Here is a 26,200-nt window from a genome sequence, read left to right on the forward strand (position 1 = left end):
ACTGTAGACTCTTGCTAATTGACTTCTTTTTTTTTTACAGAAGTTGAAACAGTTATCACCTTGAGTAATGGCCTGTCATACCTAAGACAGCAAAAGTCAGAACACCATACAGTCAGACTTCTTTGGATCATACAGTAATTGCTTACACAATGAGGAGTATGATTTTGGCCCTTTCCAAAATGCTGCCAAATCATTATTTTAAATATTTATTATATTCTGAAGAGTACTTTTTCTCCATGCTTGCCTGACCAAGAAAACTTGCTACTTTGTGAAGAGAGAGATAAAGAAGAACTGCAGTGCTGTAGCAACTACAGTAGTTAAATATCAATCTTGTGGCCATCTGTAGTTCCAGGTGATACCTCCTCTTCCAAGAAAACATGCCTATTCAATCAACTGTTTTGTATTACACTTTTTACTGAAGGTTTTTACATTATAATCCTTGGTCTGATTACAAAACAAAGAACTCTCTCCTCAAGCAAGAAAATGTAATTATGCTTCCATTCTCTACTCTATTTCACCCAGTTGCCTAAACTATCCTGGCTAAACAAAAACTATTCAAATAAAGATATCATTTAAATCACAGAACTACTGAATAAATACAGTATTTGTTCAGTATTATCTTGAAAATACTGCATGTACAAGAGGTAATGGCAACACAGATCTACTTCTTTATACAAAGAGCACTTCACATTGTGGCTTGCTCTCCTGGATCATTCATAAAGCCACCTTGATGCTGAAAGCCTTCTGATACTTTCTCTAAGCTTTTCCACTTTATACAATACCATTTCTGCGACCCCTACTTGCACGAGATGCATACTGGTTTTGTTCAGTGGATAGGACTGCCTTGTCTAAATTGCATTTGTAAACCATTACATTGTAGGGAAGGTGGTCAGGCAAGGTAGTTCAAAAGATGCTACAATCCAGACAGTAAGAAGAAAAACAACACAGGAAATTAGCTTACCACAGAAACATTATCGTAATAAAGCTTTTCAGTGCTGGTAAGTTATACCAGGATAATCAAAGGGTTGATAGCAATTATACAGCTAGAGCTGCTCTAGGACTGAAACTTTCTACATGCTATATTAGAAAAATGGTATTCAAAAAACATTATGTGGCATCTTTTTCATGAAAGATGGACAAAAAACCCAGAAGTAGAAAACTCCGCTGCCCACCAAGAGCTTCACATCTTTGAATGTGGACACGTGAAAAACAAAAGTAATTCATTTTTTCATTCTTACATCTAGCAACAAAGGGAAAAACGCTTCTGGTTGGTAAATCTTTCCTCTCTACCGCTGAATTCCTAACAACAGGAAAAATACCACAATCATGAAGATCACCAGAACGAAGTCCACATAAGTTCTGACATTAAGAACAGCTATTTCTATATAAGTACTGCCAATCTGCCATAGGCTGAACCTTACAATCATGATTTGTGAAGGCGCCTGTGGAAACACTACCTTTCTAGCATTTCTCAATCTGTACTGTTTTCAGTCTTTCCAAACTGCTGCCTGTAGTTACTAACTTCTAAATGCCTTTGAGTAAGGGTAAAACACCTTAAGGAATGAAGACACAAGAGGAGCAATCCCACCCTACAAGAGAAGTTCTGAAGTTGTTACAGAAATGACAGGACTTTCCCCTCCCTGCATTTCAGCACCTGTTTATAAGCCCCCTCCTCTGATTTTTCTCTCTCTTTCCTGGCAGCCTAAACTCTTATTGTCAATTCCTAAATAGCAAATTTCCTGATGGCAGAGGACTCTCAGTGACAGTGCTGAGGAAGGAGGTTAGATGACATTGGATGTCATTACATATTACCCAAATAAATGTGTAAGTTCTAGAGCTGCCTTCTATGCTACAATGTCTGCAGGTTTCACACATAGTCTGAACTAGAAGCTGAGAACATGCAAGAGATTGTAAGACCTTAAATTGTCCAGAAAATATATCACTTGCACTTTTTATTACACTAAGCATTTTATAGTAATTCACAACAGTTCCCTACAATTTCAATGTTCAGCTCAGAAGAAGAATGACTGAAAACCACACTTTTTAAACAACACTTAAAATACAGTATCTTGCCAGACACAGAAGTTGTGTTTAGATTAGTAAGTAAGCTGAACCATGGGACTTTTATCTGTAGCATTACAATACCAGAAAAACCCCTGGCATGGTTTTGCCTTAAACCAACAAGGACTGATGAACAATCAGGAGTCACAATTAGAAGTCTGTGACTTAGCCCAGGCCAAGCAGGAACTCTGTGTGCAGTCATCATGCCTTGGAGATCAAGAATTTAACATCACCTCCCAGACCATCACACTTGAATTTGTTCAGACCGCAGGTCCTGATACTCTTTAGTCTGCTTCTATAGATACTCCCAGGAGGTTTTATTCATATCACCAAACCCACAATGATTAACCCTCCTAAGCCCCTCTTGTTGCAATTCAGGGTAGGAAATGCAAAAGGGCAAAGGTACCATCCCAGGATGCTTCTTTCTGTTGAGTAGAGGAGACTAGAAAAGTATCTAAATCAAGGACACAAAGTCAGCACAGGGTAAGAAGGTAATCCCAAAAGCTCTGATGTGCAAAACTAAGAACAATCAACCAGTGTGGAAAAATGTGCTAAAAATAACCAGGAATAGCTACGACAGGTAGGTAGCAATCATCTTGACTCTCACTGGAGTTCTCTGAGGTTTTAAATGGCCATTTCCTGAGCAACTAAAACCAGCTCACATTCCAAACTAGTAGAAAAAGAGCTGTTTTAAGTATTTCCACTAAACAAAACTATTAGTGGACACATGTGTACTCTTAACATCTTTGTTTCCACTAGCTTAAGGAAGCAGATAAACATCCTCTACTAGCCTATTTACATGATCTGATTTCATACAGTCTGACAAACAATACCAGTGCAGTCTGTCTTGTAAGCACTACGCTGAGAGAAGAGTACATCCCAGTGAAAAAACACGTTTAAATCTAAACCTGGTTTCTCCGTTAGGCATTGACATGCTACCTCAACTTGCAGGCAACAGAGATTAAGAAATTCAAATTCCAGACAGGTTTTTACAGTCCTGTGAGATCTCATTCCTCAGCTTTACTGCTCTAGAACCAAGGCTAGCTTACCATATTCATGTGACACACCCTTAGATGGCTTTCCAAACCCTGTTAGTCAAAACCTGCACAATACATTTCTTCCAAAACAAGCATTTCTTGTAATTTCTAATAATTACTATTTTGCTTCATCATCCTTTTGCAGGACAAAAGAAAATACAGCTTTCAAACATCAACCTTAATAACAGACTATTAAGTGACCTAGACCCTCTTGTTGGTTTACCAACGAATTCCAAAGACTACCACATCTGGAAAGCTCATCTGGCATCAGGAACAAATTAACTGTGGTTCTCAAAACCCGATGATAACTCTGCTCAAGTTATTGAAGGATACAGGAAGTATGAAACTGCCACCACCCAACTGAAAACAAGACAGCAACAATTCAGTTTTCAGCTTAAAAGAACTTCCAAAAATAACATCTGTGTTCAGTTCTCTCACCTTCATGCAGCTGAGATGCTATCATCTTGTCTGAGAATAGGGAGCTGAATATGAATTGATTAGTCTATTTTTCTGGAAGTTGAAGAGATTCTCTAAAACCCAGAGTTGCTCACTTGGCTATCACAGAATAATAGTATATCCCGAGTTAGAAAATACCCACAAGGATCATCAAAGTCCATTTCTTGGCCCTGCACAGCACCATCCCCAAGAATCACACACGTGCCTGAGAGTACTGTCCAAACTCTTCTTGAACTCTGTCAGGCTTGGTGCTGCAACCACTTCCCTGGAAAGCCTGTTCCAGTGCCCAACCACCATCTGGGTGAAAATCCTTTTCCTAATACCCAATCTAAACTTCCTTTGACTAAGCGTCATTCCATTCCCTCGGGTCCTGTCACTGATTAGAGAGATCAGTGTCTGCCCTTCCTTTTCCCTTCACCAGGACGCTGCAGACTGCAACTGAATTGCAGACTGAGGTTTCCCCTCAAGTCTCCTCTAGGCTGAACAGACCAGCTCATATGCTTCTCATATGGCTTCCCCTCCAGGCTCTTCACCACCCTCATGGCCCTGCTTTGGGTGCTCTCTAATAGTTTAATGTCTTTCTTACATTGTGGCACCCAAAACTGCACACAGGACTGAGGTGAGGCTGCCCCAGTGCAGAGCAGAGCAGGACAATCCCCTCCCTTGCCCAGCTGGCGATGCTGTGCCTGAAGCACCCCAGGACACACTTGGCCCTCCTGGCCACCAGGCCACTGCTGACTCATGTTCAACTTGCCACAGACCAGGACACCCAGGTCCCTTTCCATGGCACTGCTCTCCAGTCTCTGATTCCCCAGGCTGTCTGTACACCCAGGGTTGCCCTGTCCCCAGGTGCAGAATCCAGCACTTGCCCGCATTAAACTTCATATGGCTGGTCTCTTCTGCAGGGCCTCTCTACCTTCAAGTCAACAGCTCCTCCCAGTTTAGTGTCCCTCACAAACTTACATAGTATCCCTTGCACTACTGCCTCCAAATCATTTATGAAGATGCTAAAGAGCACAGGGCTGAGGATGCAGCCCTGCAGAACCCCAGTGGTGACAGGCCACCAAGTCTGATGTCACTCCATTCACTATCACCCTTCATGCCCTACCTGTGACCGAGTTGCTTACCCATCACATGATGTGTTTATCCTGCTGAGTGCTGGACATTTTGTCCAGAAGGATCCCGCGAGAGAAAGTATGAAAAGCTTTACTGAAATCCAAAAAGATTAAATCAACTGGTTTCCACTGGTCAGCTAGGTGGGTAACCTCGGGCACCTTAACTCGTTCCTTGAGCAGCCTGAAGTCTGCTCTCCACATATCTACGGTTTAAGTTTTGGTGGGACTTTTCCTCCTGCCACCAGAGATTTTAACTCGCTTGTTTCATAGCTGCTGTGGCCAAGACAGCAAACAATTGCCATTTCACTCACAGGCCCCCTCTGTTACCAAACAGCAGTTCAAGGAAGGCACCTTTTCTAGCTGGCTCCTGTAGTACCAATACCAGAAAGTTATTGCCCAGGTGTTTTAGGAATCTTCTGGACCTGTTTGCACCAAAGAACTCTAATCTGATTTTCAACTGCACAAGGACATTAACACAAAATGACTAAAAGAATCCTATACTTTCAAAATCCTGAAGACACTAACATTATCTCTCCTATTTTTAATTTGTCTGTTCTTTAATTCTTCTCCAGTTTAACCTTTCTCTTTCCATTTTGTATCTCATTGCAAGAAAAGGCTATCTTAGTTCATATGTCCATTTGACTGATTCATGAAACTAGAGTGTCATAATTTTAAGTAACAATGCACTGTGTCTTAAGTCATGTAGTGACATGTAAGAAGTAAAGGAATTACACATAGGATTGCTTTATTTTAATTTTTGGGTTAAATTTGATGGAAATTTTACAAGCATTAAAATCTAAACATATCTTAACTACATTAACCACAAAGTTTTACCCTTATTCTGTGACTTTTGGAGCAATTTGTTTTCTATTAAATAAGGAATTAGTGCTTTCACATACCATTTAAATGTATTATTAACTTAAAAAAGGATAAAGGATAGATTCAAACATTCCTTCCAGAAATTAAAGTTAACTAAGGCTACAAAAACTAAACAGAAGAAAACAGCTTAAGATAACAGAAATATTAGATTGGCTACTACATTTTTGGATCATTAAGTCACGTTACAAGTAACCCAAGTTATCTGAGTAAATATTGGAGGAAGACAACTTGCAATGGTTCTATTACAGATTGCTCAATGTAACTCCTATCATCTGAAAAACATGCAATTTCTACAAGCTCGCTACACTGCTACCTAAAAAAACCCATGCAACTAAGAAATAAAAGAAGAATAAAAGATATTTCCACTTGGAACCCTGATTTAGACTTTCTAAAGAAACTGAAGTCCAAAACACAAACATCATACTCTGTCTTTCAAATCCATAGGTTATGACATGTTAGTTGATCAATTAAAAAAAAAAAAAAAGAAAAAGTATCACTTCATAAATAGTTAAATACTTACCACTTTTTCAACATCTACTTCCTCTTCACTTGGGAAGTCAGAAGCACCATCCAGCATCTCATCAGCAGAATCATCAGTTTTTTCATCGTCTTCTTCCTCCTCCTCATCTTCCTCTTCATCCTCTTCCGTATCATCAGCAGTTATATCAATATAATTATCAATGTAATCCTTTTTGTGTGCCCTCTGTTCTCGTTCTGTCAAGAAGTCATTTTTCTCTGATGTATCAGCTTTGTTACCCACTTCACTTCTATTTTCTAATGGGGGTACAATGCTAGATATTTTGCTCCAAGAACTGTTGACATGTGTTAGAATATCATGGCCTGTTTTCATTTCTTCCAGAGAATCAAAAGCACCTTTTTCTTTGCTGTTACTGCCCTCCTGCCTAGTGATGTTTCCTTTGCCTTCCTCAGTATCGAGTGTATGCTCTTCTCCCAAAGCATTATCCTGCTCTTTTGCAGAACCAATTTCAGACTTAGTTCTTGTTTTCTCTCGTATGTTTTCCACCTCTGTAGAGCCCTTGTACTCCCTCCTTTCCACATCTAGCTGTGCAGCATCACCTTGGCATTCTTGCTTGTTCTGAAACCTTTCAGTCTCTCTTTGTTCCTCCTTGATCTTCACCTGTATATCTTGCTCCTGTTTACTATGCAACTGCCCAGAACTTGCTCTGTTGTCCTTGTTCATCTGGGTCTGTGCATCTCCCTCCTCCTCTTTTACTTGTTTCTCCTCATGTTCAGCATGTGTTTGTTCCTTCCCATGGTTGTTCAACTGTGCAGTCTCCTGATTCTCGAGACTCTGTGAATATGCATTATCCAGAGGAGCAACTGAAAACTGGTCTGATGACCCACAAACAGTTCCAGAGTCAGCTGAAACTGCCACAATAGTTTCAGAAGTGAGAGAATCCTCTTTCTCTCCAGAAGCCCCTTTTTCTTCCTTATCATTTGGCTTCTCACTGATGTACGAATGGTCAGATGAAACAACATCTGCAGAAACATCATGCTGAGAAGAAAAGCTATCATCACAAGAACTCTCTAGCACCTTCGAGTTCTTCTCCACCATCTCCAATGTAGTGGAATCTTTATCACCACTAGGTGTGTCTGTGCCAGATGCTGACTCTTCAACAGCATTTGACTGGCTAACTGACAACTCATTTTCTTGTTTCCCATCTGGCACTGTGACCACAGACTCTGTAACTTCAATCTCACCTGAGCATGGAGCCTTCCCATTCTCCTTCTGCTGAGTAGCACCTGACTCCTCTTTCTTGCATATTTTCCTGTAATCCTTCTTCATCTGAAGAGATGCAAAATGGTGAAGAATAGAGTTTGGCACAGTCTTCTGTCCTGGGAGCTGAAGTAAAGCAAAACTTCCTGATTGTAAAGGTATGATATTAGCAGTGGTGGCTGGCAGACCACCCGCGCTGCAAGTTATTTTAGACTCAGAAGCTGTTTGGTTTGTGACATTGTTTGCAGCAGAGGAAGAGATCCTCAGAGTCAGAGTGCCTGACTGTGACACAAAACTTGTTACTGAAGGAAGAACAGAAGATGCTTGAGTGGCTGAGTTAGATGGGGGTGATAACTTGGGTACTGCAGTTTGTACAGCTGAATTTGTGGCAGGAGAAGTGGAAGACACAGAGGAAGTGGGAGAAACAGGTGACTCAGGAGGCTTAGAAGGTGCAGGCAACCGGATTCCTACAACAGATCCTGTGAGGAAAACACAACATCAGCTAAGACCTTCTCAGAGCAACTTTTTTCTTTCAGTTTTAGTATTTGATGCTGTGCTAGAAGCAGACACCACTCTCACAGATCATAATGTAATCAGGTGCCTGACCACAAGTTTTCAGTGGAAAACTCAGTCCTGCACAAACTTGAATTTTTAAGTAACACCCCATTAAAAGACATGCATTGGCCACTCTAAAAGTAACAGACTTAATGGTAACTTCCAGCATTAAGTTTTTTAATCAAAAAAGAGACTGCATTGGAAGTCCTGCATTTTACTTTCCCATTCATTGGAAAACAGGGAAATTGCAGTTTTGCAAAATAAAGAAGTAAAAAAAATGTATTTAATTTTAAAATCCCTTTTTTTTTTCTCTCAGGAAAAGACTTACACAGAGAAAATATATGTCACTAATACACAATTATATCACAATCTTTTTCACTTTTATAAACTCTTCTGCAGTGTTTTAACACTCTCTAAACAAGGAAGAAAAATATTACCCCTGTCAGTTAGTTTCTCTTGTTCAGCAAGAACTTCAAAACAGAAAGAGATTAAACGAACTTCTTGGCTGATTCTTCACTACACCTCATGCTCCAACCTTGACTAAAGCGCAACACTGTTTTCTCTCCTCCCCACAGTTTTATCTACTGTGCTTGCTCTCACCTCTCCCTTCCACCCTACTCTCACTCTCTTCAAGATGTGTTTTGACACAGGAGAACAGAAGAGAAAGTCCTACTATAGAGTAAACATGCATTTAAAGTACATTTGGGTTAGCATTTACAAATACATACAACAGCACACCCAACCTGCAATTTCTAACTCTTACAACCCTGTCTTTAACTGTGCACTAGAGATACACTGAAAATCACACTTATTTTTCTTCTCACGCTCTTAAGGAGGCAAAAACCTGGCAATTTTGTACTGTAGTGAACATTTCGTCTGAGTGTCTTCTGTAAATACAGTAACCAACCTGGAAACCCAACAAAAACAGAGCAGCACATCCAATGAAACATGGGTAACAGCTCATTGTTTTTAAGAGAATCTCCAACAAGAATTATTTTAGCATCACCAGGTCCAGCCTCTTTTAAGTTGTGACAGTACAATGAATATGACTCCACTGCCACACACATACATAGGCCTTTTTACTTGTGGTACAGTACTTCCAAATTTTGATGACTTAGCTATTAACTGCACTTTCTGAATGTTACACACATGGTATTTAAGTTGCACTGGATCTGAATAATTACACTACTTTCTTCAACTACTCACAGAGAATCAAATTAGACCCTGTTCAACTACTTTCATCAGGTGAAAAGAGAATCACAAAGGCATTTATGTCATTGTTAATTTCTGAGTAACACGCTGGTCAGTCATTAAAGAAGCACAGGACTTGTACCTGGATTGCGGAGCATCACTGGCTGCACACTGGGCTGGGCACCCGCAGTTCGAACCTGTTGCAGGGGAACAAGCTGGATGATCTGCCCATTGGGATGTCTGAACAGGTTCACAGCCCCAGGGCTCCTGAGAGGCTGCAGGACCATCTTCTGTCTCTGTGGCAGCTGCGTGTTGTTCAGCGGTCGCAGAGCAGAAGGCGTCTGGTGCACTGGAATCAGCAGCAATCGAGGTCCAACACGTTTGTCTGTTCCAGGAGCTATCTTTGGGGGAGTCTTACTTGCAGCTTGTGGAACAGCCTCTTCTGAAATATTTCAAAAAGTTACATAAAATCAGTTTAAGAGACTGCCTACAAATCAGGCATTATTCTTAAAAAATACAAGTGCAAATATTTTGGAAACAACTGCATCTCTTCTAAATTTATTTGAAGGAACGTTTTTCTTTTTTTATTCACAGAATGCACAGAACCAACCAGATCAGAACAGTTTTGATTTTTTTTCTATGCAGTTCCACTGACATTTCTCAACCATGACACAGGAGAATAATTCCATACCTAATTCCTGGACTCTATGCCAACCATGAAATTCTAGCAGTCATAACTGTGCTACACATTTCTATAGGCCAAGGAATGATGTGAGGCTTCCAGTTCATTTCATAGCAGTCACTGACCAGATAGTTACATTTTTTTCCTTCGCTACCAGTTCAGGCTGGAATACAAAAAGCAATTTAAGAGATGACATTTCTTATCCTATTTTGTAAGGGGGGGTGAGCCAAGTGAATCCATATTTAAACTGAAAGCACTTGCAGACTGTATTACAGCTATGAAAAGAGGCAGAATTATAAAAACAAGCATTTGCAGAAAAAACCCAAAGCCCTAAGCATCACCTTTTTTTTGATTCCGTGGAGGACTTGAATTAACTCCTGATAGTATCACTGGAACAGAGACAGCAGAGGAAGTTAGTGTGGTCACCACAGGTGTTGCTGCTGCAGCTGTTGTTAGTACAACTGTAGAAGTGGATGTTGTGACAACAGGGCAAGTAACAGTTGGTGGTGTTACAGTTTTTGGAAATGATGTCGTTGCTATTGCTGCAACAATCCCTGTTGTTTTCGCTGTGTTCACAGTAGTAGTCGGAGTGCTGGATGAGGGAGTAGTACAGGTGCTGACTCCAGGTGTTGCAGGAGCAGCTGTGACTGCAACTGAAGGAGGAGAGCAGGCAGGTTCACCAGCTTTTGTCTGGCCAGGAGAGGTCACAGGAGATGCTGCTACACTGTTACTTTCCACAGTTACTGGAGAAGTGGTGCTGGCTGTAGTGTCCCCAGGAGAGACTGTGCACTGAGCTGGAGATGGTGTTGAAGGAACCTCGGGAGCAACAACCGTGATCGGTGTGGGCTTGATGCTGACCAACTGTGGTAGCCCTGAGGCAAGCAAGCGTGTGTTGACTCCAGGAATCTGCTCGAGAACTCCTGCTTTGTTTATCACAAACTCGGCAAACACACCACCAGGTGAGGGTCGGGCAGCTGCAAATAAAAACTTGCAGGTCAAAATTTTAATAGATTTCCTTTTTGTCTTTGATGAGGTGCTACAATTGTCATTTCAGCATGAATTTGAGCCTCCATTTTCTATGTACCTTGTAATTGAATCATAGCCTTTATGGCAGTCCTGAACATGCCTTACATGTTAGAAACATGTCTGCCTTATTCCACTACTGTAGCTTTTTATTGCACTTCTTCCCAGACACATAAAAGAATTAGGTCTCGAAGGGCTGTTCTTCATTGTGAAACAATGGTTAATCCTAACTAACAGTGCAGGAAAACAAACCCCTAAGCGAAATAATGAGCTCCAACTATTTGCTAAACCTCAAATTCTTTGTGTAACAGCATGTGCCATCTTCCCCTTTTTACTGCTTCTTGATTTTCATCCCCCTTCTACTGTATTCATCTTACACAGGCACAGGGGAAAGGGATGGGATGGATGGAGAGTTTCCCCTTCTAACTGCAACAACATTCATGCAACTTCAGACTAGATGGAACAAATTCAACCAATGGAAAGAAATTAATCACCATTAGGAAGATCCTTTACCTCATCCCTTGCTCTCCAAGGGATCAGAAAACTGCACTCTGTGTCACTCCAGATGCCCACAAATGAGTACAACAGCAGAGAGATTATGGAGCAAGCCCAACTTAAATACTGCAATTATTTATGCACACAGCATTTTTAACCTAGACTATGCCAAAACTGGTACTTTTTTACTTAAATTACATATGCAGCAATGACTTCACCCATCAATGAAACACAGCCAGCTCTTTCATACTGCATAAACACACAAAACAAGTTTTATTACAGGACAAGAAAAACAACACACCCATTTATACGGCAATGCAAATTTAGGCAGAAAGGCAACAAAAAATCTATCAGAAATTAAAGTTTTGCCAGGACACAGGTAACATCCTTTTCCCTTGTGAAGCTTCTTCAGATCTTTAAATAATGTGTGGGAATATGTGGATGGGTACTAGATTTCTTTTTTTTAAACTCATACAAAATGCAATAGCTAAAGTCAACTTTCTCTCTTGCCATGCTGAGGTAACCATTTCAGTACCAACTCAGACACAGAAGTAACTCACGCATCTTCCAATCTTTTTTTTTTTTAAACTCAAAGTGCTGTCTAAGTCCAACCCCGTTTAGCTTGTGAAATCCAATGCGATTAGAGGCTGGCGTGGTTATTGGCTGCACACCTGTTGTTTTGCTAATCCAGATTTGGACCATCTTGTCTTTCACTGCTGCTTCATACATCTTTGGTGGTCACAAGAATTATGAGTGCAACATCAGCAGAAAATCTACCAGCGAAGAACCATGTATTAGAGTGATACTTTACTCATTTGAGTTAATCTCTGTTTGATCAAAAGCAATTAAAAACGATAGTAACGAAACTCCAAACAAAAATCCAAATTAGTATTTGGCGAGTCTCTATCTCCTCTTCCTTGTCTCTTGAAAATATGCCCTAGCAGCTTTAATAAAATAACTTACAATCAACATCTGTAATCCTATTCTGAAGTCAAAATAAAACTTTCTGCTTTAAAGAGGTTATTCATTGCAGAGGTAGCTTAGGTAGGCAATGCAGCCAAAGGCAGCATGCACTGTTGCACAGAAATCAACATTAACGCTGTACACTCACTCTGTACTTCAGCTTCACGCATTTTAAAACAGAGTAATAAGTTCCAACCTACCTATCTGTCTCTGTGCTGGGACATGGGTTTTCAGAGTCGTCACAGTGGGGGTTGAAGTAGTGCTGGAGGAAGATGTAGTTTTAGGAGTTGATGTTGTGGGCCCCTGGACTGATGGTGTCCCAGAAGCAGGTGTTTTAGCACTGGGTGCTACCTTGGAGATCACAGTACTGAGGGCTGCGATATCAAGTACTGTGGGCCGCAGCCTGCCTGTGATATAAGCTGCTAGCCGATTGGCAGGATGTAATGCCCCCATCTGTCCCAAAAGCAGTTTGGCCTGAGGATACCTTTTATCATTAACCTGAAAAAAGTGGAAAAGGGAAATTTTGTGAAAAGAATGCTAATTCACCACTTCTGGAGAGGTGTTTCATTCCACGGGACCTCTAAATGCCCTTTTCAAAAAACCATTGCAATTTGGAATGGGAATTCCTAATTTCCTTATTGCCCAGGAGACCCTCAAACACCTCTTGTTTTATCTTTGTAACACAGATTTTAAATGCTGCTCAGACTCTCACAGTAAAACTAGAGAGTCCAAGGAACATGTGAAATCACTGAAACTAGGTAAGACTGAAGCCAGCACCTGTTTTTCCCATCCCTTACTTATAGCCCTGAATAAAAATAGGTTCCCAAATTCAAGAATTCTGGATAAAATTCTCAAACCTAATTAAGACCTAGCATCACAAAAGAAAGAATACTGATGACATATACATTGAGACAAAACTCTAAAAAACTTGTAAAAGCTGTATCAGCTTTTTCCTTATCCACACTATTGTTTGATGCTGTAATTAAGGTATAATGAGCTGACTAACTTCAAATTCAAAGCTGTAGTGGTAATGGACTGCACAGGGAAAAACAGAACATCTTTCTGACTGTCAGGCTTTATGCCTAGTGGAAGATAGGAAGTTTTGGTAGTGTTGCATTTTGCTTTCAAGTTGTTTGATAATACTTTCTAAAAGCCAAATATATTTAACACACTACTAAATAAACCATAGGTTTTTATTGATCAACTTTTATTGAAGGTAAGAAATCTATTGTTTTTCTCTCCACTAGCTTCTCTTTCACAGGGCGTTGTACCTGCAAAATGTCATGAAAATTTATGTTACTCTCATTTTCTAATTCATATGGTTTTCCTGAAAATGGTTTTACTATAAATGCAAATTTCTATGGTGGAAAAAGATCTTCATCCTAGTGACACAGTTCCTACTACTAATAGTTAACACCAAGCCAGCAACATAAAACTGCAGGGAAAAGACCCTTTGAATTTAGGATTATGAAGTCTCTTGATGAAAAACATATATTCTACAAAGACGATTCAGGCTGCCAGTGAAGATTAACAATAAACTGTAGCAAAAAGCAATTTAAGGTTTACATTTTCATTTTAAAGTTTTGTCCCAGTGTATACTTCCCCAGAAAATATTCTTTTTGTGGACTCATACAGTAATTCATTTAGAAGCATTATCTGTCAACTGCACCTTCAGGGGGTTTTCCAAAGAATTAAAAAGATCTTGAGAGAGATTCTGTATTTGGGTCAACAAGACTCATATTGTCAAAAAGACAAGTTAAACCATCAGATGTCAGGATTCCAATCAGATTTCCTGCTATTGAGTCAATCTTGAAAGAGACAAGCTTATGGAGAGGAATGCCACCAGATATTAAGAACTCTTGTATGGACAGACAAAAGTCTAGGTAGAAAAATAAAGTGTTCTCCCATTCAAGGAGTTTTGGGATGGCACTGGATGAAACTGCATCTAATCTCCACAGTAAAGGCAGAGGGACCCACCTGAATCAAGCCAGAGGGGCTCATATTAGCTTTGTATTTGTAGGCAACCAGCTTTCCCGCAGGAGAAACCCCTGCATAAAAAGGCAAGCCTTTGCCCCAATGCAGCTTCTCCCGCAGTTTGTCCACTGGCTCTGCCCGCATGACCTTTACATTTTCTGAGTTATTGCACGACGGCACTGCGCTATCAGGAGTCTCCAAGACAGGAATCTCAGGCTTCTTGTCCTTGTCCTGGTAGGACGGCACTGAAATTTTCACTCTGGACGAGCAGACAGGAGGATGATTCTCATCCTGGACATTGTATTCCGAAGCCAATTCAATAAAGAAGCTACCCACTTTGAGGCACTGTGGCGCGTTACTGTTGATATCCTGTGATAAGATGGTCAAGATCTTATTGTGATCTTCCTCCAAGTTGCAGTCAGAGATAATCTCGATAAGTTTGGTTGGTTCACCTTGAGTGGTGTGATGAACATAGGAGGTGGAGAAAGAGTCCCCCTCACTACGGGAAGAACACCAGCTTTTTTCTGAGAAAGAATTGAAATAGGTTTCTGCAATACGATGGCATTTTAATCACCTAGATAGTCAAACAATTTCATTCTGCCCACACCTCCACCCTTGTCTCAGCTGAGCTGCAGGCCAACAACAAGTAAAAGAACTGTTCAAAGCATCACTTCCCCTTGCAGAGCTTCACAAGCAAGCAAATTCTCACTGCAAAACTAATGTAATTATTTCTCACAGTTCAATCCCTGCAGCCATACCACGTCAGGTTGTATCCCATTGCATCACAAGCTAAACAAAGCTGGGTTGTTTCAACACATGGCTGAAAGTTCTCCAAACACACCAACACACAGTAGGAAGCATCACTGGTTTTTCCAGAGATGGCACTTTTATCTTGGAGTGAGAAACATGCCCGTGCACTATAATGGCATGAGGGGCAAACACGCCGCTAGCAGAACTGTCTTTTGCAGAAGATGTGTAAACAGAAGCTTGACCTTTTGTTGTTATTAGAGATACAACGACCCGTTTTGCAAAACTGTGAGGATGTTGAGCCCTGTGTCCTGGCCATTTTAATTTCACCTACCAATGTACCAGCATTTTCAATGAATCATATTATTTTTCCATTCCCATCCTTAGATTTAGAGTGCGCTGTTGTATACATTAAACAGTAAAAAAATCAGCTCAAAAAGGCAGATACATTTAATTAGTGGATGATACAATGCCTCTAGTATATGTCTCATTTTAAGGCTCATAACATGATCTAGGCTGCTTCAGACTGAAAGAGAACACAGATGTCTAGCCTACTTCTTCATGAACTAGAAACTCAAATCCAGGATCTATAACTTAGCAAAACTTCAACTTTTCAACTTGAACTAAACAAATTCAACATAAAAAAATTCCAAATAAAGCACAGGTGCTTCTTTGTCCCATACAGTTTTATGTGAAGAACATGAGGATCCCATTCTCCCAGTACCACTTGGATACTCAATTCTTCAGTAACTACAAAGTAATACTAAAGAAGTAAAAGGGAGAAAAAAATACCCAGACAAAGCAAAACCATTCATCTCCATTCCTTTCCAAGTATCCAATTATCTCTCTTGAAGACAAGTCTGCTGTGAAGCTTTATCTTTTACTGCTAAACAAGCCACTGCAGCACTGGTCATCTTACTTTCAGAGCAACAGCATGTACTGGATATTCAGTCTGCTGTATCTCCATGTGGCCCCCACACACACAGCTGCTAAGAAAACAGGAAACTGCATGCATATCATAAGATTTTTATTAACAACTGTAATAACTCCCCCAGCAAACAGATTTTTGTCTCTTCAGTAGCTCCAACTTTTTTTTAAGACATACCACAAAAACCTTGAACTACCTAGAGGTCGAATTACACTTAAGACTCAGCTCTTACCTCCTGATTTATTAGTGTCTTTGTCTACCTCACAGGTTGCCTTCTCAGGAGACTGAAGCTCTGGCTCACACTCCTGCTGGAAGAAAGAAACTCAAGAAAATATTCATCCTACACATCTTACTTCCACACTAAAAATCACAGCACAAAATGAACTATTCACCCCAAATCATAAAAATATGGTGTGTCTAATAATGTTACAAGTTTCATCTTAGAAGGGCTCTAGTAACAATGAACATTTGAGCCTTATATAATAATGCACTTGTGGCAGCCAGGAATTTCCCCAGACAAGACAATGTATATCACAGTAACAGGGTAAGTTTATCAGCACTGCAAAGTGATTTAGGTTCCAGCTTCCACAGCCCTACCACCACCAAATGCAAGTCAAGCCCTCATGAAATGTAGGAGTTTCTGGGGAAAAAATTACTTCGCCATTTTGATTATTTCTGCCTCTTCTATAATACACACTAGTTACAGTGTGACTTCTTACCTTTACAACACAACTCTGTGAATCATTTTTGTCTTTTTGTTGCTTTTTCTCCTCTCTCCTGTGTTCATAGGCTCGCACCCTTGCACAAGTCATCAAACTTTCAAAGTATATGTAAACAGGATCCTTGTCCTCCTCTCGAATCTAAAAGAAAATAAAAAAGACAAAAACCTGTCCTCTCTGTTCTAGATACACATTAGATTCATGAAACAGCTTTGCTTTTTAGCACTACTTCAACATAAATGCTTCAATAGTAAGGGTCAAAAGAAAAGTCTAGCACTTAAAGCTGAATCTACCCTCTCAGCATCATCACACCACCCAGCCTGCCACCACTAACCCCAAAAATTCAAACCCATTCAGATATTCTTCTAAGTGAACAAACAAATACTAAGTGTTACACATTGTTTAACATTATCTGGTATACATTAAATAGCTACTCTGGTATGTTTGCTCTTCAGATATAACTACACTCCAATCTACAGCTGTTTCTCCTCTCCTGCTGTTGTTGATTTTGTCTGATACTAAGGTGAGGGGAGACACAAAGCCAGATTCTTTGAACACTGGCAGTGAAACCTCAAAAAAGAAGAAAAAAGGAATACTCCAGAACTACACTGAATGCTCTGTGTTTGCATCCCAACATTTCTTTGCAAGTAATTCATATTTAGATAGGCTACATTATGCAGCTAGTATCTTCTACAAACATTACAGGACTAATAATCATTTTGACAAAAATAGCATATATTACCATATTTTTAAATGAGGCTATTAGTGAACCATAATCACCTTCCCTCATCTCCATATTGCCATAGTAAATTCTCAACAGAAGATGGACATAGTTGAAGATTTGTATACAATTCACCCTAGCTTATCAACATACCTATGCTATGGGTAGTCAGTCCTAAGCTTTCACCTCAGATATCTCTAAAATTGCCTAGCACAGAAGCTTTTGGCAGTATTTGTTTTAATTTTCAGTACAAAGAAAAACATGCATCTCTTTTTTTCCCTTACCACTGGATTGGGTCTAGGAGTGTACACTCTGCCTGGCTTTGTTCCACTGGAAGATCTGCTCCTACTAGAAGGCAAGACCTCAGGGTTGGGCAGTACCATATATTTAGCTGGATCAATAACAGATTGTGTTGGTACGTAAATTGGCTCTGGATCTACTTCACCCTCTACTTTCACCCACAATGGACAATTCCTAACAGGTTGTTCTGGCTCTGAGTCACAGATAGCTGAAAAAAAGAGAGAAAACAAAAACAGCTTACAAATAAAACACCATCTAACACAGCAGTAACAGAATTTTTTGTTTAAGACTGAGGTCTCGCCATGCAGCAATCACTAGTTCAAACTGCCAGAAAGTACTACTGGTTGCTTTTCTTGCCTCAAATTCTAGTCAAAAATGACTGGGATTTGTCTACAAGAAAGAAGAAACGAGAATAAAAATGTTACTACACTAATCCTTGTTTCTCACTTTTACTGTGATAGAAGATCACACAAAAGCATTGAAAATTAGTGACCTTCACTGATGCTGTGTACTGAAAAACTGCAAAACACCCCAAAAAAATCCCAGACCTGTATACAGCAGCTATATGGAAGAATTATTCTATTTCAATAAAACATCAGAGAATACTTTGTTTTAGCTATTGCTAAAAGTACTGTTGCCAAGAAACTGAAAATGTAAATTCATTAAAAGTTTCTACTAATTTGGTTTTCTGAGCATACCTTAGGCCAGATCTGAAATTTTCTTTTCAGTGAAGTCCATGAACTATACAGCTATATACAGAGCAACTGAAAATGCTCTGTATTTCTTAACAGGGAAAGATAACAGCACTGTAACAGTGAACATTACCAACAATTATATCAGTAATTGTCTCATATCCACAGCCTTTAAAGATATTTGGAGAGCTGAGCAAGAGTTTAAATTACCAAAAAGAAACTCCAGCAATTTGATTCAATAAATAACTAGACAGTACTCAAAATGCTGATCACATAAGAATTTAAAAAAAGGGAAAAAAGAAGAAAAAGGTGTTAGTTCCTGTAAGTCAGCTGAATTCAGAAATTAGGAATACTATGTCCTAATAAAAAATGCCCACCACATTGGTGATTTGTTGTAAGTAATCTCCACCAGTACTCACTGTATTCCACCCTTTTTCTCTTCTTCCTATCTTTCTGCTTCATCTCCTCTTCTTCCCCATCCCCCTCTTCTTCCAGATCTTCATCCGCTTGCTGTTGTCCTTGTGTTCCAAACAGCACAAGATTTCCACGCGCAGCCTTTTTCATCATTTTCTTATGTTTTGATCCTCCCTTCACCAGCAACACCCTTCTTTTGAGGCAGGTACAACCAAACATACAGTCTGGCCTGCGGCAGTGGGTAGGCTGACGTTTCTCCAGTGCCAGACTGGCACATATGCAACCCAGTCGGCAGAAATCATTATTGCAAGGAGGTGCTCGTCGTCTTATTATTTTGTGGATAGGTTTGTTTTTAAGAGATGCCTAAAAAAAAAGTTTTAAAGAAGCATAAACTTTAAGTTTTAGTAAGAGGAATATTTTCGTAAAGTTAAATCAAGCATATGCAAAATTGCTATTCAAAATTCATTTGGAAAACTCCTCCAGCTACATTGTTTACATATGAAAATTTGTTATCCATACCAAAGAAGAAAAACCAACAACAAAAAAAGAAAAGAACAGAGTTTGCATTTGAAGTTTTTTGAGAGGCAACTGGAGACAGCAAAACCATCTTGGTAATAAGTAGGATGTGAAAAAAAGCAAAAGAAATTATCATGTGACAACCAGGCTACACGACCAGAATTTTCTTGCAGTCAGCTCAACTGAAAACATAAAAACAAAAACAGCAAGGAAATGCAGTTACTGAATAACACTTGTATTAACTCAAATTTTTAATGTTGAAAATTTTAGACAATTCATATTATTAGTAAGTTTTATCAACACACTATTATCACAATTAGTTTTTTCACATACTGCTAAGTCAGTACTCCTCAAGTTTCACTGCAAAGACTGCACCACAAAGGAATCTCATGCTTTATCATGATCCTCAGAAGTTTCAGTCTTACTTTCTGCATCTCTACACAACATCCAGAAGTGGGCAGATTAAAATAAGCAACAGTACAGAGAAGAGAGAAACTATTACAGAACTACCTGAGCTGTAAGCAGGGTTGCCAAAGAGATGTCTGCTCGCTCTTCTGTAATATAAGTCCGTGGTTTCCCATCCCAAAGAGCACAGTCTTCCAAGTCCATTAACTTCACTTGAGATTTAGACAAACCCGGTGGACGAGCTGCTTGGTGATGCTGTGATGCCTGTCGCAAACTAATCTGTTTTGGAAATGCATTTTCATCCACAGTTGACATCACAAAACTATCTGCTTGGTTACTCAAACTGCTAGCAGACTTCGCAGCCTTTTCCCCTGACGCTGATGAGTTCTGTTTCTGCTTTGCAGGAAAAGGTGAAGGCAGAATAGGCTTGTAAGACGCTTTTACTCTACTGCTCGAAGATGTCTGTCTGGTTTGAGTCTTCGTCTTCCTAGAGGTAGATGATGGAGGAGCAGGCTTGAATGTGTAAGATGTTGATGGAATTACAGTGGACTGCTTCTTTAAAACACTGTCGAGTGTTCGAACATAGCTAGTGCTCTTAGTGGGAAGCTGGTACACCACAGGAGAACTGGGAGTGTTAGAAGAGAATCCCATACTTGTTTCCATCAATTTCCCTTCATTTTCTAGGTACTCATCCAGCTTGTCACTACAGAACGCTGAGCGATTCTTCAATGAACCTTCTGAACTGCCACCTAAATAAATAAAGAGCACTTTAACTCCTGGAGTTAAATCTTATAATAATTAAACACTATAGGATAGGTAAATACATCTCAAAAAAATGCACTCTTCTACAAGAATTGCATATAATATAGGCACACCAAATATAATCCATTCTGAAATACAACTAGCAGCCTCCACAGCTATTTTTGTGGAGATCTTACATGTGTATTTGTGGTGGGCTGGCCTTGGCTGCACTCCAGGTAATTGCCAAGCCATTCTATCCCTCCCCTTTCTCAGTGGAATGGGAGGTTGAAAATAAGCTGCAAAAAAACCCCATGGGTCAATATAAAAGCAGTTTAATAAAGTAAAAGCAAAGGCCATGTGTGAAAGCAAAGGCAAATAAAAGATTTATTCACTACTTCCCATCAGCAGGTGATGTTCAGGCACTTCCCTGAACACAATGCAACATTGTATAGACATGCGCAAGGTACAATAAAAATATTTAACCTACATATAATGTAAAAAATTGGCAAATTTTCAACAATCCATTTGAGGTATGGCAAAATAATCACATATGCGAGGAATACCTGCTCTAACTGGAGTTAAAAATACACCAATATAAATGAAAATTACTCAGGTTCATTAGGGTCCCTGAGGCAAGAGAATTCTGGAATTACCGTACTTACATATAAACTCAAAACCCACCAACAAAATCAAAACTATTACAGCTTTGATCTTCACTCAAGCTTTCTGTGTAGAACACAACATGTATTTTTATCTTACTCAAGGTTTCTCTCTCCTCTCATTAACTTCCATTCTGACTATGGAACCAGTACTAAAAAATTCTTTAATCATAGCCGCTTCAACATAAAAAAATTAAATCTCTCATTAAGACACACACAAATACCAAACTGAGAGATCTATGGAAGGTCAAGAAAATGGCCACATATTGGAAATATATATACTGATCTCTCGTTTTATTTTTTTTACCTTCGTTTCTAGAAGCACCGTGAAGCTTCCCTCGCCAGCCTTTGATTTTTGTGAAATCATTTGTCTTTCCTGTCCTGGAAACAAAAGGAAATCCGGTATCTGGAAAAGAAGAAAGCTAGCCTCAGTTTATGAACCAAGTTTGATTTTACCAGTTTCTTAGCAAACTCTGCTTATTCCTTTCCAGGGACAGGTGAACAGTAGCAAAATCAAAAGGTTTGATGCAACTTCATTTCCACTTCATTTTTTTTTTTTAATTAACAGAATACTTAACAAGGCCAAGCACCGTTCTGCTCTATGGTGAAGCACCTGCTATCCCATACAAAAAGTGTTTCCTGCGTTTTCAGTTTTAGTTTCCTTAGCAACATGCAAAAGCAGTGGGCTCCAAAAGTCTAATGGGCCAATCAACTAATTAGTAGGCTAAAATGGAACAGGCAGGTTTTGAGCTGGTACTACAGCCTCACTCAGCTAGAAGAGTAATTTGATTCTCTCCCCTCAGTTGAGCCAATGACTTTTACAAGACCTGTAGAAACTTGATTTAATGTTTGCTATTCTGTCAAATTTAGATGAGTATCAATTAGGGGCATGGAGAGTGAATAACCACAAAAGGCAAACAGTTACATCTCTGTCAAGTTATGCATCAACTGTGGGAGCTAAAATGGAATGTAAAAATACTAACAGGGACTTGTGTGACTGTTTAACATATTGTTAGGCTACAAATAATTGCACTGGACACTAAGCTGACTGAGGTCTTCTGAACTGTATCTTCCTCTCCTACAGTGTAAACAATCTGAGATTCAACGTCTTACTCTACCAGACCAGCTCCTAAATGCAGTAGATCAAGAAAGACATAAGTAATCAGAATATTACAGTGGGAGAAACAGTTAAGTGGAAGACAGATAAGCATATAAGATAAGCTATACATTGTCCATCCAGTTCACTATTAAAAACAGTACCTACCAACAGTACGAGAATCATAGTCACAGTACAATGAGAAATGCACTTGTTTGGACACCAAGTAAGTTTAAGAAAAAACAATCAGCCACAACTTTTGTAACAGACAATTACATGAAGTTATAGGGTAGCCCCCAAGTGACATCTCAAGCCCTTCTTCTGGAAAATTCTGATACTCAGCTCTGTGAAAGACAATTTTTTTTTGTTTGGTATGTGAGCAACATCAGACAAATTCAGATTGCATTTTCTGAGCAATTGAAGAGGTCAGTATAATCACAAGCATGACAAAAGGGGAACCCTGAAAACAATCCAGCCACAATTTACCTAGGACTCCTTGCCCAGTAACCACATAATGATCTAAGGAAGTTCTCATATTTTGTCATTTTAGTATCATTGTGATCTCTTTAGATACCAAGTTGAACTAAACAGCCATTCTCATTATTGACAATAAAAAGGTGATACTTGAGATCACAGCAAATTCATATTCTACCCACCTGGAGAATTGGGGTTGGTACCTGGATAGCTCCACACAGAGTAATTTGAGTAGGAAAGAGGAAGCTGCACACCCAAATATTTCAAGTCAATGCTCATTGTTGGGTCCACAGAATTCAACTTCAGTCCCACTACAAAATGCAAGCATCAGAAAATGTCTCAATGCAGCCAGATGTTAAGAAAAAGAAAGTCAAGATTGTTACTAAAAGAGAAATCATTAAGTTATACACTGGCTTTTCTAGCATTCACCCACAAGTTAAAGAGACTTGGAAAAAAGCATTGTTGCCATAACAGTTACACTGGATTTATAGCAGGTATAAATTAAAGAGCTGTTTATACAATAGGAATCTGAGAAAAAAACTGAATTACTTTTCAGGTTTTTTGACTGCTACTTAAGTTTCCACAGAAATTTATTAACCACAGTGCCAGTGTTGTAATAAATCTCATAATAAAAGCTTTTGTCTGTTTTTCTGAGGAAGTCAGCCCCATTTACATCTTTGAAGGCTAGAGTTACTCTCTGAACCCAATTCAGCTGACTGACATTTCACGTCCCTAAGTTATCAAGCCTGCTGTACTGAGCTAAACTTGTGCAGGAACATACACCACTCATTTATCAGTTTCAACCAGCAATAAGAGATACCACACCACATTTTAGCTCTGAAGAATGTGAGCTTGTTTGATTGGTTGTTATGATATAAACTTGAGTTTAAACAGCGATTTCAGGACTTAGTTCATTAAATTCTCCAAATCTCAGTAGGTTATTTTTCCCTCAGACTTGGCACTTTGCAATGAAACCCACTTTTTTCCCCCTGAAACGGGGAAAAATGGAGATGAAGAAACTAAACAATCTGTGTTATTATAGGCAGTGAAGTATTTGAGGTGGCATCAACATATTCATTTATTAACAACCCCCCAATACTCAAATTGTAAGATTTACTTGGTAACAAAAGCTAACTTTGTCAATGGCAAAACAAATATAGATACAGAAATGCTGAGAAAAGCAGAAGCTAGGAAAATTGATATTGCACCTTTTCAGCAAATACTGTTACGTCAAATTCAGGACATCACTGTCAATGAAATTCAGCTCACAGCTGGGAGCTGAGAACATCTATTTTGGTTTTTAGCTTTAAAAACCTACAAATGTTGCTCCTGTTGCTCACAAGTCCAAAATTAATACATTAAATGTGCGCATCTTGAAACTGAAAATGTGTGACTTGACAAGGCTCAAGAAACAATGTAGAATTTGCACATACAGTAGAAACCTTGTGCTGGTAGTACACATTTATTTTCACAAGTGGAAACACGGTGACCAGATTATTAGCAGCCTGAAAACAATCAGCATGAAACAAATCTCAGGCATGGCTGTTTAAACCAATACTGTTATCAAAGACAGTCTAGTGAGATTGAATTTTCACATCCACATAGGAAAAATGAGAAGCAAGCAAGTCAATCTGGCATTCTGCATAAAAACATGCCAACTGACAAAAGTCAAGATGCCATCCTTTTCTTTATTCAAATAAAATTGAAAGAGTACAGAGTTTTTCTTCACACTCCTTTCTGTCACCTGCAAAACCAAGCCTATCTTTGTTTTACACTCAAACAAAAATATGAACATCAGACATGCAGACTATCTATTATTTCAGTTTAGGATTGTGAAGCAAAATACACTGAGACAAAACCCAAGAGGATGAGTCCAAGAAGTGCAACACGGAATGACCGCAGGCAGCCAAAAGAGGAACAAATGGTAACAGCTAAGTATTATACAGATTATATGTCTGTATAATAAGTATGTCTGTATGTCAGATTATATGTCTGTATAATAAATATGTCTGTATTATAAGTCAATACAGACATCCTCATACACAGCAGGTGAACTATCACTTTTTAAAATTTCTATCATCTCCAGAGTATTGCTAAATTTCAGTTGCTGTAAGCAAACAGCAGCAAATGAAGAACTTTAAGAACTTTCTCCCCTCCATCAGCTGCAGCTGATTAATCTGAAATACAACACATCGAAACAGGCCTTCAATTTTCAAGAGTATAATCAGGGATTCAACTTAGCTCAGTAAAAGAAGCATCCCATACCATTGCAATGCTCCAGCAGGAACTTTCCTTTTAACACACTTAAGTTGGATTCCCTTCTTTCTGAAGCATCTTCCTGCAATTCTGGTGCCTCTAAGATCTGGACAGCCTCAATCACCCTGTTATTAACTTCACAGATCAAGAGCAATTGTGGGGCTCAGGTATAGCTCCAACATTTCATCGGTGAATCTCCAAAAGAATCTTTAACTTCTCAACTACACTGTTGAGAATCAAAACCAGATTTAACATCAAAACTACTGTGTCTGTTTTTCAATACAGCAAGCCAGTACAAGCCATTAAGCTTCCACAAAATGGCTGAAAGCACATTTAGAAACGTGCACTTCACATTTTCCAGACAGAAGGGAGCCATGTCTCTTTGTTTGTTGTGTGGTAGATGACAAGGATGATCTGGGGCCAAGACATTTTGAAAACAAGTATCAGAATCAAGAGGGGTAATGAGGCTACACCAATATCTAGGATGCTATTTGGAATCAGTATGTTTGAAAAAATATACAACCCTTAAGTTTGCCCCAAAAGCACTCCCCAGGCACCTTCTTACATCTCATTGATGATATTCTAGGGAGAGAGAGAAGAAAAAATATTCCTTCTCTCCATTAACATAATTGTGTTCCTTCCACGATCTCAAGTATGCAATCCAAGAGATCTGTAACTATTTGGAAGATGAAGGTAGTTGGAGAGAGTCTGGTTCCTTGCTCACGTGCAGCAGCTGAAGTCTAACAACTAAAGTATTCATATTGTAATTCATTTCACAGCCTGATCAGATTACACCTATTATAGTAATGCTCTTGCTACAAATAAGTTTTCCCATATCTTTTTTTCCCTCTAAAAATTAGAAGCTGTGGCTCATCTCCACCATTGCTGAACTGCGATTTCACTATTTAACAGGCTCAGCAGATTACCATCCCAACACTGGAAATCATGGTCATAACCACTCAAGAAAATCCAAATTCTTCAGATGTCTCTTTCTTAGCCTAATGCTTGACATTTCTTGCCCATTTTGTAGTATCTATGAACTGCTCAAAACCCTACAGAAGGCACCTCACACTTCAGCTGGAAAAAAAGCATGTGGGTTGTACACATTCCCACTTTCAGGATCATCTCATGAGTCAAACAGCCCTCGCTAGTGCTGCAACTGCCAATGTATCACATGGTTGCCAACACACTGCAATTTTATGATACTTTTCTTGGGTAAAGGTAACACCTAGGAGGTGCACAATAAAATCCTGAAAAGGTTTAACACTGCTAGCTCTCATGACACCCCAAGATAATCCAACATTCTTCACCACAGCAGCTCTGTGAGGGCCCAGAACAGCTCGTATCAGAGTCAACATCAGCA

The 26,200-nt window shown here is 39.3% G+C and overlaps 1 protein-coding gene across 12 annotated transcripts in view; it reads right to left on the reverse strand.

Moving 5' to 3' along the window:
* MGA (MAX dimerization protein MGA) overlaps window positions 1–26,200 on the reverse strand; it is a 60,378-nt gene that overhangs the window by 13,584 nt on the left and 20,594 nt on the right. For 7 of the 12 annotated variants that reach the window (XM_085062375.1, XM_085062370.1, XM_085062366.1 and 4 more), the window contains exons 6-17: window positions 22,764–22,892; window positions 21,319–21,417; window positions 19,717–20,360; window positions 18,696–19,053; window positions 17,569–17,792; window positions 16,564–16,704; window positions 16,077–16,152; window positions 14,173–14,693; window positions 12,396–12,693; window positions 10,056–10,688; window positions 9,175–9,474; window positions 6,069–7,765 (exon numbers count right to left, since the gene is read on the reverse strand). In XM_085062375.1, coding sequence (XP_084918501.1) covers window positions 6,069–7,765; window positions 9,175–9,474; window positions 10,056–10,688; window positions 12,396–12,693; window positions 14,173–14,693; window positions 16,077–16,152; window positions 16,564–16,704; window positions 17,569–17,792; window positions 18,696–19,053; window positions 19,717–20,360; window positions 21,319–21,417; window positions 22,764–22,892 — 5,120 coding nt within the window. The remainder of the gene's footprint in view (window positions 1–6,068; window positions 7,766–9,174; window positions 9,475–10,055; window positions 10,689–12,395; window positions 12,694–14,172; window positions 14,694–16,076; window positions 16,153–16,563; window positions 16,705–17,568; window positions 17,793–18,695; window positions 19,054–19,716; window positions 20,361–21,318; window positions 21,418–22,763; window positions 22,893–26,200) is intronic. The other 5 variants (XM_085062374.1, XM_085062372.1, XM_085062373.1 and 2 more) reach the window with 4 other exon arrangements.

This window comes from Lichenostomus cassidix, chromosome 5 (assembly GCF_008360975.1).
Source record: "Lichenostomus cassidix isolate B80296 chromosome 5, HeHo_3.0, whole genome shotgun sequence".
Lineage (NCBI taxonomy): Eukaryota > Metazoa > Chordata > Aves > Passeriformes > Meliphagidae > Lichenostomus > Lichenostomus cassidix.